Source organism: Pygocentrus nattereri, chromosome 2, assembly GCF_015220715.1.
Source record: "Pygocentrus nattereri isolate fPygNat1 chromosome 2, fPygNat1.pri, whole genome shotgun sequence".
Taxonomy (NCBI): Eukaryota; Metazoa; Chordata; class Actinopteri; order Characiformes; family Serrasalmidae; genus Pygocentrus; species Pygocentrus nattereri.
Genome location: NC_051212.1, coordinates 27,012,848 through 27,028,318, shown reverse-complemented (window position 1 = coordinate 27,028,318; position 15,471 = coordinate 27,012,848). Strand labels below are relative to the sequence as shown.

The 15,471-nt window shown below is 40.4% G+C and overlaps 1 protein-coding gene and 4 non-coding genes across 5 annotated transcripts; all 5 read right to left on the bottom strand.

The window, feature by feature from the left end:
• Positions 1-246: 246 nt before the first annotated feature.
• LOC119262739 lies at positions 247-372 on the bottom strand. Its single transcript, XR_005129871.1, has one exon. It is a non-coding gene; the product is annotated as a small nucleolar RNA SNORD22 (small nucleolar RNA).
• Positions 373-748: 376 nt separating this feature from the next.
• On the bottom strand, positions 749-813 carry LOC119262734. Its single transcript, XR_005129865.1, has one exon. It is a non-coding gene; the product is annotated as a small nucleolar RNA SNORD29 (small nucleolar RNA).
• Positions 814-1,987: 1,174 nt separating this feature from the next.
• On the bottom strand, positions 1,988-2,058 carry LOC119262736. Its single transcript, XR_005129868.1, has one exon. It is a non-coding gene; the product is annotated as a small nucleolar RNA SNORD31 (small nucleolar RNA).
• A 376-nt stretch (positions 2,059-2,434) lies between these two features.
• On the bottom strand, positions 2,435-2,505 carry LOC119262735. The gene has a single exon (XR_005129867.1). It is a non-coding gene; the product is annotated as a small nucleolar RNA SNORD26 (small nucleolar RNA).
• A 2,487-nt stretch (positions 2,506-4,992) lies between these two features.
• sb:cb1058 (uncharacterized protein LOC394209 homolog) lies at positions 4,993-11,989 on the bottom strand. The gene is made up of 3 exons (XM_017709916.2): positions 11,917-11,989; positions 8,878-9,530; positions 4,993-6,530 (listed from the first exon to the last, which is right to left on the bottom strand). Exons 2-3 carry the CDS (start codon positions 9,502-9,504, stop codon positions 6,384-6,386), a joined length of 774 nt encoding a protein of 257 aa, XP_017565405.1. The 5' UTR covers positions 9,505-9,530; positions 11,917-11,989; the 3' UTR covers positions 4,993-6,383.
• Positions 11,990-15,471: the final 3,482 nt, after the last annotated feature.

Sequence of the window (15,471 nt, the reverse complement as noted above, 5' to 3'; positions counted from 1 at the left end):
AGACTGGGGCAGTATTCACAAATCTCTTCAGTTTGCTGGGGGAAATTTAAAAAAAAAAAAAAAAAAAAAAAAAAAAAAAAAAAAAAAAAAGCAGCACACTAACACCATACCCACCTCATGGTCAAGGAAGCACACCCCTTTTGCTGAAGACTACACCCCACCAGCTAAAACAAAAAAAGAAAAAAAAAAAAAGTGAACAAAGAGACTTAAACACAGCTCAGTGAGCCCAAGTAGCATTACAGTTGGGCCATTCAGACTGTTGGTAACCCCAACAGGCCATCCCCTTATTACCCTGGCAACACCAGTGGGTTCACCTTCTCAGGTTCTGGTGTTGACACAGGGTGTAAGACGTGTGAGAGTTTCATCACATGGACCAGCAGCTAGCATTAATGCATTTACAATGCAAGTGTGGAGGAGTGCAAGCTTCTTACCAGTTTATGAAATCCAAGGTAGACCTGCCAAGTAAACATAGAACAAGTCAGTTTGTTTTTAATAAAATCAAGTACACAAGATGTACCTTTGCATCATCAGTAGTAATTTGTCTACATGGGATTCAGACGAACGAGACCCAGTAAAATCATCCTAAGATGCAGAATGCCAAAGACAGCCATATGAAGAATGATTATGAATTACCTGGAACTGAATGCAGACCATCTGATTTTAACCTCTAGAATGCAATCACTGCAAGCAAAAAAAGAGAACTTAAGCAACTTGCATGTCTCAGACAGGTATAGCACAAGCATACATAGTCTCTCAGGTGTTCATACATTTTCACAGTGGTTCAAAGTGAGCTTAGGTTCTTCATCATAGAGATAAGAAAGTTGGTTAAAAACAGATTTGGATATTTACCATAATGGGCTCATTCTCCATGTAAAAACTTCAGTTGTGACCTGTCAGAACAATGAAGTCAAGATGAAAACTTGGCACACCTCAGTCAAGCAGGACAGGGAAATTTGACATGACAATTTACAGCTGTCAATTTCTGCACAATGACCAATTTATGGGAGACAATTGGTCTGCAGAGACAGGTAACGGTGCTGTTGAGGAAGAGTGAATCTCTGCAAGCCACAAGGAGAGGGGCTAACAGGTGACAGCAGTAAGTGTTTGAAATTGCTTAAGCCACTTCAAACCTGTACGAATGGCTTTAAAATATAAACATCCTGGAAGGTCTACTCACTCTTCTCAGGAATCACCAGCTCCCCCAGACTGCCAAGGCACAGAATGGTTCTAAACAAACAAATGTGCAGTTGTACATAACCTCATATGACAAAAATTGAGGAAACTGAATCCAAATCTCTCAGATGTTATTGGATTTTTCACATCGGTTCAAACTGAGCTAAGATGATTCATCACAGAGATCAGGCTCAAATGTTCAGAGAGGGGGTCTGTTATGGCAGACTCACCAATCATTCGCTGCAGCCGCAACAGGTAGTCTTCACTTTTAGCCTTCTGCGGGAGAGAAAGGCATCAAGTTATGAACTTGTAGGTTAACTACAGGCTCTGATTTTTTTTTTTTAATGTGGTATAACTTGATGTAGAAAAGTGGATGTAAACACACCAACTGATGTTTTAACAAGGACTTGACATAAGGCATCTGTATAGGGCACAAAAGAAGTCATGAAATTTAACAAGGTCAGCTGAAATACAAATTTGAAGCTGAGCTTTGTCCGATCACCCTCTGGTGACGAGATGTCACTTGAAGAGTCAGACATGATGGGATAAACCCCATTTAAGTCATCTCAGACTAGATCTGTACAAAACATTTTTACCTGAAACTGGACACCAGCGCCAAACACCCGTGGCCTACACACAGACATTTCTACCTGTTCATTTAAAAAATTAAAGATAAGTTAGTAATGAGTAGCAGAGTACAACATGCCAACAATAACATGGGGATGTATATTTAGAATGCTTAACAAACCAGACAGGCTCATCTCCCACAGAAGCCCAGTTTAGTAAGTTTAACAGCACATTTTGAAAAGCATTTGATGGATCAGAGGATACCAATCAGTCAGCTCAAAATCAGACTGGGGCGGTAATCACAACATCACTTCCCTCCTACTGAATACCAATGCATACAACTCAAGAATTAATAGAAAGGTTCTTACCAGAAGTTGGAGGTCTTCCACAGACACAGGAAACTGCAAAGCCATGAAAGAGAAAAGAAAGAGTAAGTGATTGAGGGCAGACTGTACTGGTATTCTTAGAACAGAAAGTCAGGGTTTCAGATTTGAAATGTAAGCATCACTGCAAATCAGACATATGCTTGTCAATAAATTCATCATAAAGACCCATGTAAGGCATAAAAGATGAGATGAACGTTGGTCTTACCATTAAAGAGCAATGTTCAGCCCAGTAGTTTAAACCTGCAAAAAGAATAAGTTTAAGACTGCAGTCACCGCACACTGAGGACTAAGCAAGCCTTTAACACGTAACTACTCAGAAAGCTCAGGACTTCTTCAAAAGGCATTCAGAAAGAGAGAGTTCAGGCAATCCTCACGGTAGATCAGTACCTGCCTCATGCGGCGTGGGTCTGATTTACAGCTCAAATGAAAAAAGATGAGCAGGATGAGACGCACCTTCAGCAGTCTTGCGGGCCATGCTCCGTACATCTGCACAGATAAGAAATGTGTCGTCAGCGCAGGCCAGGCCACCACGTGCAGGCACGAGCGCAACCTACCGCACGTGAGAAGACCCGCACAACACACCACTTTAATGAAAACTCTCTCCTCAGATAAAATAATTGCAATCACAGCGTTTCAGTACAGGTCTGTGAAAGTTATCATCATCGAGAGAGATCAGCCACCGCGGCTCCATGTCGACGGGAAGGACGGAACTAACTTATCAATCGACCTCCAAAAACGGTTAATACACTACGAGACGGACATGTTAACATGTTTATCTCAATGCTGAACCCGGGTGGAGACACACGACCATCACCAGGCCATGGATGGCTGCGGATTTGAAGTCGATACGGATATCTGAACGGACTGCGCAGCCTGATGCAGCAACGGGCGGCCGCTTTACAGCGACCGGTAAACACGCTCGCATACATACACGGACTGTGCAGGCCTGACCAGAAACACGAGGGGCAAGACATTCAAATGAACTTACATTAAATGTCGTGAAACCAAGCAGACAACACTCACCGTAATCCGTCCCGCAATGAAGTGGCCGAAGGAAAGGCAGCAGCGTAATTTATATGCCCCAAAAGCCCCTCCTTCTTCTCACTGACCCCAGATAAAAGTCCCTGCCGTTTTACGACTCACATCAAGTCCAGCGTACTGTACTGTGATATGATAGTAATAAAAATAAAATAAGTACTACAGAGTGCTTAAAATGCTGATTCATCTTTGAAAACTAAATACAAGTTAAAAAAACATATTTTTAAGACGAGGCACTGCCTGAAATGTCACTTCCTCCTGAGACCCCCCCTCTCATGGTTTCAGTGTCTTCCCAGCAGATGGCGCTCCTCTCACGCGTCCTGTTTCCCCTGCTGCGCCCACGCTGTAATGTCTTCCGTGTGTCTCAGACGTAGCGCGCGCTCCCGAGCGAGTCCAAAGTGAATGGGTCGAGTTTTTGTGAAGCGTTTGATTGTGGTGTAAATGTGTATTAATATAGACAGTACATTCATTTATTAACACAGAACAGCATAAAACACGTTAACACTGCTGTTATATTTGTCCGCGCTTTGGGCTCATTCAGTAGTCCTTCTAGCAGAGAGAGCGTGTGGAGAGGAGAATTCCCACTCCCAATCACAGTTTAATGCTTAAACATTTTAATGTAAAATAATACAATCATTTCCTGAACGGCGAATCTAACGAAGCGTGTTAACACCGCTGCTAGAGCTTTCCAACTCCAGCTGTACGAGTTTAAACCGGCGCCTCGTGTATGTCCATGACGTCAGTGAGCGCGGACAGCCAATGAGCTGCTCCGCTCGCCCATCAATCATCACGCTGTAGCTGTAAGGCCCGCCTCCTGCCGCCCAGAACCCGTTTGCTGTAGGAAAAAGGAAACACGCAGGTACGTTTTCTTTGCTTTTTAGGAGAAATACAAACTTCTACTTTCTAAAATTAAAAGGAGGTTCTGGGCGTGTGGTGAGAAATTTAAATTTGTATAACTTTTCGTTTTTAGCCATTTAGCTCAGTTCACCCCACGCATTGAGGAGTCGCTCGCGGGCGCCCTCTGGCGCTCTGCTCTCGGGGGAGACGGGAAGAGGCCAGGCTCCCATCCTCGTCCTGGTCTTACCAGAGAACCTATTTCCTGGTATTGGGCCATGGAACCGAACCCCTTTTCATCCCGTTCTCCTGAGCAGGCGTGCGCCGTCTTGGTTTTTACCTCGTGTATCATCGAGTTTCTAATCACCAGCTCTTATGGTACATGAGGTAAGCCAAGATGGCGCATGTATGCGCAGGGATGGGGGTGCAACGCAATAGCGCGCCACTCTTTGTGGGTAGCTACACAAATTAGTAGCTGTGGCGAAAACTTTCACTACAGGCTTCAGTCAGTCCGAGTCAAACCTGGACCACAGAGCGCGGTCGGTAACTGGGCTGGTGGCGGCTGTGCAAACCTGCCTGAGCCGCGGACGGCTCGAGCACACGGGCACGCGCTGATCGCCCCTTACTAGCAGGCTTAACTCAGGGGTCGCAACCCAAAGGTTAACAAGAGCCGTTTGTTCTTTCAGCAGTAATGAAACCACCCTGGGAGTCAGTTTTCTGTCCGTTTACCGTCCTGGCTGTGACACTCCAAACTCCAGCAGCACTGCTGTGTCTGATCCACTCAGAGCAGCGCAACACACAAACATACCACCACCATGTCAGTGTTACTGCAGTGCTGAGAATGACCCACCACCCAAATAGTACCTGCTCTGAGGGTCCAGGGGGGTTCTGACCACTGAAGATCAGGGTAAAAGGGGGCTGATCAGTGAATCTTGGTGAAATGTTTAAATTAGAGCAGTTTTATTTCAACAGAAGACAACACTGCACAAAATTCTCTGGTTTATATTCATTTATTTTTGTTGATTTTTGTTAGGAAAAACCTGGAATGATTGTATTTAGTCTTAATGTGTAAGTTTTGTGTAAGTTTGATTGTTGTTACACGTTTTGGTGATCTTTTTGTGTATTTGCAGCTTTTCAATTGTGTGTATCTTTCAGGTACAGGATTAAAAGCCGTGTCTGTGCAGTGGCTAGGATTAATCTTTGTGAATCATGCTTTGAAAGTAGCTAAAGAGTAATGCACTACTCTTCAAAAAGTTGCTAAAAAGTGGCCACCACTCTTTCTGGAAAAGTAGCTAAATCGTAGCTACCTACACATTTTAAGAAAGTAGCTAACTACTGATTTTTCAGTAGCTATCCCAACCCTGTGTATCTAAATAACAAAATATAGATCTAGGTTATTTTAATAACATATATACTTAAGGTTGTTTTATTTACATGCACTCAAAAAATGATCTTGCAAATATTGTCATGTCTCATGTTTCATTTCTCTTTATTACATGAAATTCTGTTGAAAAGGAAACTTTGAATTAAGACATAAAAATAATTTAAAAAAAAGAATTATAAAAGTTTCCATTGCCTTTTCCTAATCTTAAAATCAAAATAAAAAATAAACAAACAAAATAGACCCTCTTGACCATCTATGCTTTTGATCAGAAACTATTTTCTCAAGATGTATTAATTCTTTGCACATATTTTGTGGTCAGTACAGATACCTCAACCAGCTGGCTCAGTCATACGCTTCATGGCCAAAAAGATGCTAATTAATGTAATGAAGAGGGTTCTGGAAAAAGAAAAAAGTGTTAAGTTGAGCTCCCAGTATTGGAGATTTCAGACAAGCCAACGCCCTCTGTCTCCATTATTCTGTTCCCTGCTCTTCTGTTTCATAACATTTGGAAGAAGTCCTAAAACGCTCCAGTAGGTGGTGTAAGGGGGTACGTGTTCTCTAGGCCAAAGACCCTGTGTTTATGTAGGCAGGAACAGTATGTTAGTTCACTTTGCCCCCAGTCAGCACTACATGTAAGGCAAAAGCCAAGTATTCAAAAGTAAGCATTGTAACCTTGCTAAAACAGGACCAGCGCTAGACTCTGAACTTTACACAATACAGGACCATAAAAATTACAGATCAGTATAAATTATACGGTCGGACGTAAGATACACGTTTCCATTAGTGCAGCTATAAACCCTGAGCTATACAGCAGACTCTACATGCTGTATAGTTTTATGATTAGTAATAAACCTGGATTACATAACAGGGTAAATATAAATAGCTCAAATTTATTTTGTCCTAAACTATTATAATAAATATCATATTGGAACACATTTTCAGTCAATTAATCACTGAAATGTACATGTTATTTGCAAAACAAAGCAGTTTCTGATTCTATATTATCTGTACTCTGCCAGAGCAATGTTTTGGTTCATTGTGGATGTGGTCTGTGAGGATGATGAGGAGGAGGAGATGGGTGTGAGGGTCACGGTGTACAGGTTTGCAACAAAGGTTTCCCAGCCTCTGCGAAATGCTCTGTCAAAGGCCTGCAAGAGAAATGAGTTCTATTAGATATGTAGCAATCAGGCTGCAGTCTAATGAAACCACTTATTGTATGTAGGTCAGACACCTTACACAGCATACACTGAATGCCAGTTTATTGGAAACACCACCTTCTACCATATGTGTGCCATATAGGTGCAAACTGTATATTATACAGTTTCTGATTTTAGCAACTAATTTATCTATTTCTTCCATCCACCTTACGACCAGTGCTGACCAAATATTATATAAGTGCCGAAACATTGTCACCCACGCAGTGACACTGACATTTTACTGTGTGTTGTGCTGGTATGAGTGGATGGCAGAGCCGCTGGAGTTTTTAAACGCCTCAGTGTCACATCAGGGTTGGGAATATAGCCCACCAACCAAAAATATCCAGCCAACAGCGTCCTGGAGCAGGGGTGTCCAGTCTTAGCTTGAGGGCCTGTGTAGCTACAAGTTTTCGTTTCAACAAAGCAGAACACATGATCCGTGTCTAAAAAGTGATACCAACTGATTAAACTAGTCAAATGTAGGTGTTCTTCTGCTTGTTCGGAATGAAAACTCGCCCGATAAGAATGGGTTCCTGGACTAGAGGATAACTGACAGAAACAGTGCAGCAACAGCAACTATTGCCTCTAACGTTTTGTTTACAAGGTGGATCAACAGGGTAGATGTTTCATATAAAGTAGCCAGGACATGCATATAGGAATGTGCACAAGCCTTAGTCACCTAAACAAACTGTTTAAAACCATTTATCTTTGCAATAAGCATGTTTGTAAAAACATTAGATATTATTAGAATAAATACAATCAAACATGAATGCAGTAAAATGTAACAAGAATTTCTGTTTTCAGAAAAGTAGCTGAAGTCTTCTGAAGAAAAAGAACAAAATTTTGGTTCCAGATTTTTTTTCTGGGTGGCCCATTCATTGCAAGCATTTGTTACAATTAATAATTGGCTGCCAAAAGAAGAGGTTTGAAAATGGTTAAAAAAACATTGACATACAGAAAATCACTACATATTGTTTTAATGTTATTTGTATTTATTGTGTTTTTCTGTTCTTACTGCTTAATCAAGTAGTTTTTTTCTGAGGTGCCTACAACTTTTGCACAGTACTCTATGTACAATATACACTGTAAAAATCAAGACTTTTCTGTAAAGGAACTATGAACTTTATGAAGTTTGACTGATGTTTGAATGTCACAGAAAGGCAAACTGGAAACTCCAGTGAGAGGCTCCATTAACCCAGTAATGGCCATATTTGAAATGTTACATTTCCTTTGATCCATATGTTTTTTTTTTTAGCTTGTTTTGAGCACAAAACTGAAGAAACTGTTCACATCGATCAAATATATAGCCAAAAATTACCTTCAGTATACCTTTGGTCAAATGGGGCTATTTGAGAACAAATCAGTAGAAAATACAAATTTGATTATCAATAAAAGCATGAAAATTACATGTAAGAAAACCCATTTTACTGTATAATATAGCTATACTATATTTCATTACTTTAGACCAATCACAACACTGTGATTGTTTCACCAAAATTCTGTGGTGCCTTTCCTTATTCTACTAAATGTAGCTGTTGAACATGAAGGGGTTTTTCAGGAAAGTAAAGCCCTTGAGTTGAGGTTGCTCAACATGAACAAAAACTTAAAGAGAGAGATTATCTCCTAATGTCAGTCTCCTCCCTTTCTTCTTTATGTATACCTTGTAAACATAGAGCATGATTAAAAGGCTGGGAAGTGGAATCAGCCCCCCTGGGAATGACCACTGAAACGAAGGGTGGTAGAGAGCTGGAGGGGGAGGGGGAGGGGGGGGGGGGTTCAGCACGAAGGGACGAGTGTGAGCGAAACATGGAAAAATAAGTAACCAGAAAAAAGTGTGTGATCACATTTAATTGCAGGAAAAGGCCTACAGCTAAAGCTATCAAAGGTATTTAGCTATAGTTATTAATAGACCTATTTTTAGCTGCATTTGGAACTTGCAAAGGAACTTTAGCCTCCATAAAAGCTCATTATGAATGGATTACATCACCAGGGAGTTAAACTGCAACTACAGGGCAATGTGTGTTCAAGGGCAACGTGTGCTTGAACTTGGATAAGCTTTCTGTGATAATTCTTATGCCAAGATTGAGTACAAATAAATACATGCCGTGTTAAGTTCTCTACACAATCTGTATTTCATTTGATATTTCAAACACGGTATATACGTAGTGGGTCATTTTGTACTAATCGGGTTGAATTATCAGTAATATAACCAGGAACAGGTCACTCAGGAATGTGTGGTATGAGTTTAAGGAGCCAAACCCTTTGTTATCTTCCAAGTCATAAGCTCATGTTATCTCACCTTGCGATAACTCCTGAGTGTGCTCCTTTTCATGACCTTCATATTTTCTCGACCTGTTTTCTCCTCCGTTTCTCCTCTCTTCTCCTCCTCCATCTCTCTCAGTTTCTCCTTTCTTTCTGAGATGAGCGCCTGATCATCAGCTTCTACTTGGATGGAGAAGTGGACCAGCATTGGCTCTGGAGCTCTGCTGGTGGATCTTGCTTCAGCTTTGCTGTCAGACTGTATGTCTGGGTTCTGTTCCACAGCAGAAACTCTCTCGCTCTCAGTTCCTTTGCTTTGGCTCTCCTTCTCCAGGCAGTTTTGCTCAACCTTGGTCCTCCTGGAGCTTTTTCTGCTCCAGCGGCGGCTCAGACGGCTGGGCTTTCTCTGCAGCAGCATGGCCCCGTCGTCTTCCATCATGCCCTGGTTGAAGTCAAAAATGCTATGCTCTCGTTCATCTGTGACTCGCTCCACGCTGCTCCTTTCTCCTACTGTGGTCTTTGTTGTTGGCTCTTTCCCTCTGGTCTCCGCCTCCCTCCCCAACTCAGCTTCCGTTTCATCTAAACGTCCGTAGAATCCACTGGCCCGGTCCAAAAAAGGAGGAGAGCGAGGAGCCTTGTTCTTCTTGGAGCTCTTGCCTATCGTCATGGTCTTGAGGTTTTCTGTCTTGAGGACTGAGGGAGGAGAAAAGCAGGAAGAAGATAATAATTATAAGAAGATTGTAAGAAGAAGAATCTTTTAACAATGTGTTGAAGTAGCATCTTTTTAAAACAATTTTACAAAGTAACAATGTTACAAATAAACATAGATAAATGTGAACACAGTATAGTAAAATTCACTGAGGGAAAGAAAAAAAAGGACAAATATATCAAATTTAACTGAATAGTAGATAGTCCAGGAAGGCACTGATGCTTTTTAAATGTAATATTAAAGGGCCTTTATTTTATCAAACTTATTCACTTTTTAAAAAAAAGAATTTTATGTATTAAAGTACTAAGTTTCAAAATAAAACTCAATACAGACCACAACTTGTTTGTGTCTTCTTCTTTCGGCTGCTCCCTTTAGGGGTCGCCACAGCAGATCATCTGCCTCCATCTTGCCCTATCCACTCCCTCCTCTACTTTTACACCAACCATCTCCATGTCCACCTTCACTACATCCATAAACCTTCTCTGAGGTCTACCTCTTCTTCTTCTGCCCGGCAGCTCCATCTCCAACATTCTTTGACCAATATATCCACTATTCCTCCTCAACACATGTCCAAACCATCTCAACCTGGCCTCTCTGGCTTTATCTCCAAACTGCTCCACCTTCACTGTCCCTCTGATCTGCTCATCATCTGATCTGTGATGTCACTAAAATCAAAACATTTACATATCTCCACCAATTCAGCCTCCAGCACTTTAGCTCTGCCTATTTACACTGAAGTTATAAAGAGTGTTGAACAGAGCACATTTACATAGCGTTATCAGTCATAAATGTGTAGTAACACAAAGGAGCCAACAGGTGATGAAGAGAGGTTGGAAAATAATCATGTTAAAATGAATAATGACTGTTTTTGGTACACAAGACCACACAAATGTTAACCCCAAGAAAAATATAGTATATGTGTCCTTTAATAAGTGTGTTATAAGATACTTTGTGCTAGGTGCTCTCAGGAGGAGCTTTTAGGTAGAGAATTGCACAATTCAGGTTTAACTGAAACCTATTTTGACTTTGAAGATGTGGAAGAAAATGAAGGGGAAAAAATGAGGAATTATAAAGAGTTAAACTGATGACTCTGATGTCAGAGACGTTTAGAGCACTGTGAGGGCTGAGGGCGCATATCTCTCATTCTCTTCTGCTTTGTGTTTATCTGTCACCTCATCATACTCAAACTGTCCAAAGTACAGTATGTGTATGCATGTTTGTTTGACATATCTGCATCTCTCTGCATCTCTATCAGTATCAGTGTGTCTCCTGTGATGACTGATAAGACGAGCTCCAGCCTCACTTTGACTTTGACTCTACCTGGCTGTGCTGGAACTGCGGCTGCTGCCAGGACAATGTGTCACTCCAAAATAAAAGTGTCACACAGTACTTTGAACAGCAATGACAACATTGTAATGCCCTGCCTACACACTTGTATTGTACTGACATGTAATTTAAATATACAGCATGTAAAACTATCCTTTCCATGTGGCCAATCAATTTAGATCACTAAGATTAGATATGCTGCAAATTTGTGTGTACTGTCATATCAAAACACTGTAATTAGTTTTTTCCCCATATGCAGAAACAATATCTGAAGTACATTTCTAAAATAAATTATATGCAAAACATTAAATAAACCTGTCACATAAATGTTTGTACAAATGTATGTCACTCAAATATAAGCAAATTCTGAATGTTTTCAATGCAGTTTTCTTTCTAAACCTATGTTCATTTTTTAAGGAAACATGCCTTTAGACATATATAGATATAACTGAATATATATTTGTCATATATTTCTGTGCTGTACACTATATCCCAATATGGGTTGCCCTTTCATGACAAATGGACCAATAGAAATGTTGTTACATTAAGGCAAAATGGTGTTAAATTAATGTATGATGTCATTACATTATTTCAAAGATTTCCTGTAAAGATATGAAGATTTGATTATGACGGCCAAAAAATGGTAACAGCTTTGCCATGCATTTGATACATGAAATTTCACCCGCACATTAATCTGTCACATTGATCACATAGCAAAACTGTAAATATTTAAACTGCTGTCTGTTGCTATTTGCCACTTATACCGCTACATGCTGCAGGCCTTTAAGTCTTCAGTAAAGACGAAGTTAAAGCCCTGATTTTACACTAATTTCATGTTGAATCCTAAGAGTCAAATTGTGATTCATTGAATTTAGGTTCATTGTTCTACTTCAGTTTGAAAACATTTTGTTCTTAAAAAATAAAATATCTGGAATATTGGAGTATAATAGAGAACATACAGTATTACCAGTCTAAACTCACCTACAATTGTCATTGATATCTGTTAATGGTTTAGTTAAGTGATTGAGCAGAGAAGTGGCTCACCTGCGTGTGCGTCTGTAGGTTCAGCTTTTTGCTGTCTGAGCTCCGTCCACCCTCAGCTCACCTCATACACACTCATGCACTGTCGTCATAGACCCTGCCTGAACCTGTCGTCACTAAAACAAACACAATCACAATCTCTCCCTCTCGCTCCTCCTAGATAAGAAAAAACAATGTAGATGTAGATTATCTCCCATAATCATATTTGGACCTTTTTAATGTAGAATATTTTTCTTAAGAATATACCTCTTAAACTTAGGAATACAGCTCTTTGGCTTTTGTGTATCTGTGTGCCTTGTTCATTGAAGAGGACACTGTGAGAAGAGATAAGCACTTGTTTATTCATCTCCAATCTATCCTACCAGACATGGTGGTAGCCGATGGTACAGGAGCTGGAACTGAGTATTTTCAACATAGTACGGTTGGGTGAAAGGCCTGACAGAGAGCAACTCTTGCTGACATTGACACTATGGATTGGTTTGCTGGTTCATTCTATAGAAATTTACTTTCTTTACAATGGTGTTGATAAAAAGGAAGAGGTTGCATTGTTTACAACACAGTCATTTTACTTCCTATCCTGAATGACATACATCTTCACAGTTTTTATACCGGATGTAATGCTGATGATAGTAAAATAGTGATAAATCTGGAAAAAAAATCTTTGGGTACTGATTTGCCATACAACACCCTGCATATATCCACCATGAATGGATTTTAAAAACTACATTCTAAACTTAGTCTCAAACTATAGTAAAACAACATGGTGGATTTTTTAATCACTTCATGTGATGTAGGTTTCAGAAGTGTTAAATGTTTACAGATGTCTGGTTCATGTTACCACTGCTGAGAAGAATTCTGACTCAGCAAGTTTCCCTAGAACAAAGCATTTTTGTTCTAACAAAGCAAACCTTTCTGAATGACTCTTACATCTTAACCTTTATCTTACACCACGTTTTCTTATACTGGTTGAATTCCCCTTTAAGGACAATGTTGAACCAACTAATTATACTCTAACAATCATAAATATTGTCATATTGTCCACCTCTACTAACCAACCTTTCGGAATTCAGACACCATCCACGCATTTGTCGAAAACAGAAACAGTAAGCACACACTGGCAATAAGCTTGTAGTACCCTGACTCAGGAATGTCGTTAGAGAAACATTTAGACAGTATGAACTTACTATACTCAGAGAGGCAATGACTTTCGTGGATGTCCCAGTTCTTAGAATGTCAACATATTTTGAGTAGGACCAAGTTGCACCATCAAAGGTTTCCACCACAAAAGCCTCTTCATTGCGCACCATTAATGACAACTTGTGACCCAAAACAGGAGACAGTTACTTGAGTACACATAACACACAAAACATAGTTGCATGCTTGCTCATTTTAACTGTTTTCACAAAAGATATATTCCCAAAAGCTGGAGAGAGAGAAAGAGAGACCTCCTTGATTCTTAAAGGAATAGTTTGAATGGGGAAAAATCGGCTCCTTAACTCAAATGTAGTGGATCAGCCAAGACATGTTTAGCATCTGAAGTTTAGGGTCTGAAGTTTTGTTCACTTTGCCATTGAGCTAGGAGGCTAATCTTGCTAGCAGGTAATGAAAGCCACTAATTAGCCAGAGTAGAAGAGCCTTCAAGAAATAACAATGTCTACTAATCAAAACATTTCTGGTACATTTTTGTGTAGTTTTAGTCACATTTAACTAGACTTAATTAAAGCATCATCATGCTTGTTGTATTTAAACTGCCATTGTTACATTTTAGCTGGAAACAAAACATCTTAACATGCTCAGTGGAACTTTTATATTCAGGATACAGCTAAGCCTTTTTGTCATGGTCACTTGTACATAAATTGACTCCTCCCTCTGACCCCAAACCTCTAAAAATGAATGCAAAACATGAATCTTCATTAAATGAGCCAATTAAAGAGTTGGTGACTGAGTGGCAAATGGAAGGAATGTGCTTTATCCCCGGAAATGGTAGGTGTGCCATACAACAAAGAGTGAATGGCAGCAACAGGCCAGTCCATGATACTGTTCCTCTGAGAGTGTATGAGCAATCTTGCATGCGAGAGACTCAGCAGTTTCTAAGTGTTCTTCCACACCCCCCAGCCTTTACCAGCCAAGGATCATCAGGCAGTATTCATGTGAGCAACAGAAGCAGCTGTTTTGCAGCTGTGCATGTCAGTACGTGTGCTACTGTGTGTGTGTCTGTGAGGAAATCAGCACATATGGAAATGTGGTTATGAGTCATTAAGATGGGTGTGTTGCCTGTGTTCCATATTTCCTGTGGTCACCTGGGCTATAACTCCCCTAGCAACACCCCTGCAGTGATCCAGCACTGATGAATAAGTGAGCACCGGCAGTACATACAAGGCATGACGAGTTCAACTAACAGAAGGATATGTCAGTCAAAAAATAATAAGTATAAACCAGATGTTCTGCTGGGTAATACAAAAGGAAATACAGAAAACACAAGTACCCCAAACATTTTGATGTTCTATGACCTCTGGGAGATTTAGGGGAGGGGATGCTCCCCTTTTCTAGTGTGTGTGTGTGTGTATATATATATATATATATATATATATATATATATATATATATATATATATATATATATATATGAATGTATGTATGTATACATACATATGAACTTGTGTGTTCACACACACACTCATCCCAAAAGTGTTTGATGGGGTTGAGGTCATGAGGGCTCAGTGCGGTCCAATCAAGTTTTTCCACATCAAACTAGTCAAGTGGCATCATGCTTTATACCACTCCATCTGACGCTGGGCATTATGCTTTGCGATGTAAAGTCTGCTCGGCCATGAAAACCCGTTATGAAAATTCCGGCACACAGTTTTTGTGCTGTTGTTAATGACAGAGGAGGTTTGGAATTCTGCAGTTACTGAGTCAGCTGAGCAGTGGCGAGTTTTATGTCCCTCAGTAATTGGCAACCCCACTCTGTAACTTTATGTAGTCTGACACTTAATGGCTGAGTGTCTAACCGCTTCCACTTTTCAATAATACCACTTATGGTTGATTGTAGAATATCTGGGGGGGGGGGGGAATTCGCAAACTTACTTGCTGCAATGGTGGCATCCTATTACAGTACTGCGCTCAACTTTAGTGAGCTCTTTAGAATGACCCATTCTTTCATATATATACACTGCTCAAAACAATAAAGGGAACACAACACAATATAACTCCAAGTAAATCAAACTTCTGTGAAATCAAACTGTCCACTTAGGAAGCAACACTGATTGACAATCAATTTCACATGCTGTTGTGCAAATGGAATAGACAACAGGTGGAAATTATTGGCAATTAGCAAGACACTCAATAAAGGAGTGGTTCTGCAGGTGGGGACCACAGACCACTTCTCAGTACCTTTCTGCTTTTTGGCTGATGTTTTGGTCACTTTTGAACGTTGGTGGTGCTTTCACACTTGTGGTAGCATGAGACGGACTCTACAACCCACACAAGTGGCTCAGGTAGTGCAGCTCATCCAGGATGGCACATCAATGTGAGCTGTGGCAAGAAGGTTTGCTGTGT

Coding starts and splice junctions, on each gene's coding strand:
- sb:cb1058 (XM_017709916.2), bottom strand. CDS start 9,504: ATGACGATAGGCAAGAGCTCCAAGAAGAACAAGGCTCCTCGCTCTCCT. Junction 6,531..8,877: donor CACTCAGGAGTTATCGCAAG/GTGAGATAACAT, acceptor TTTCTCTTGCAG/GCCTTTGACAGAGCATTTCG.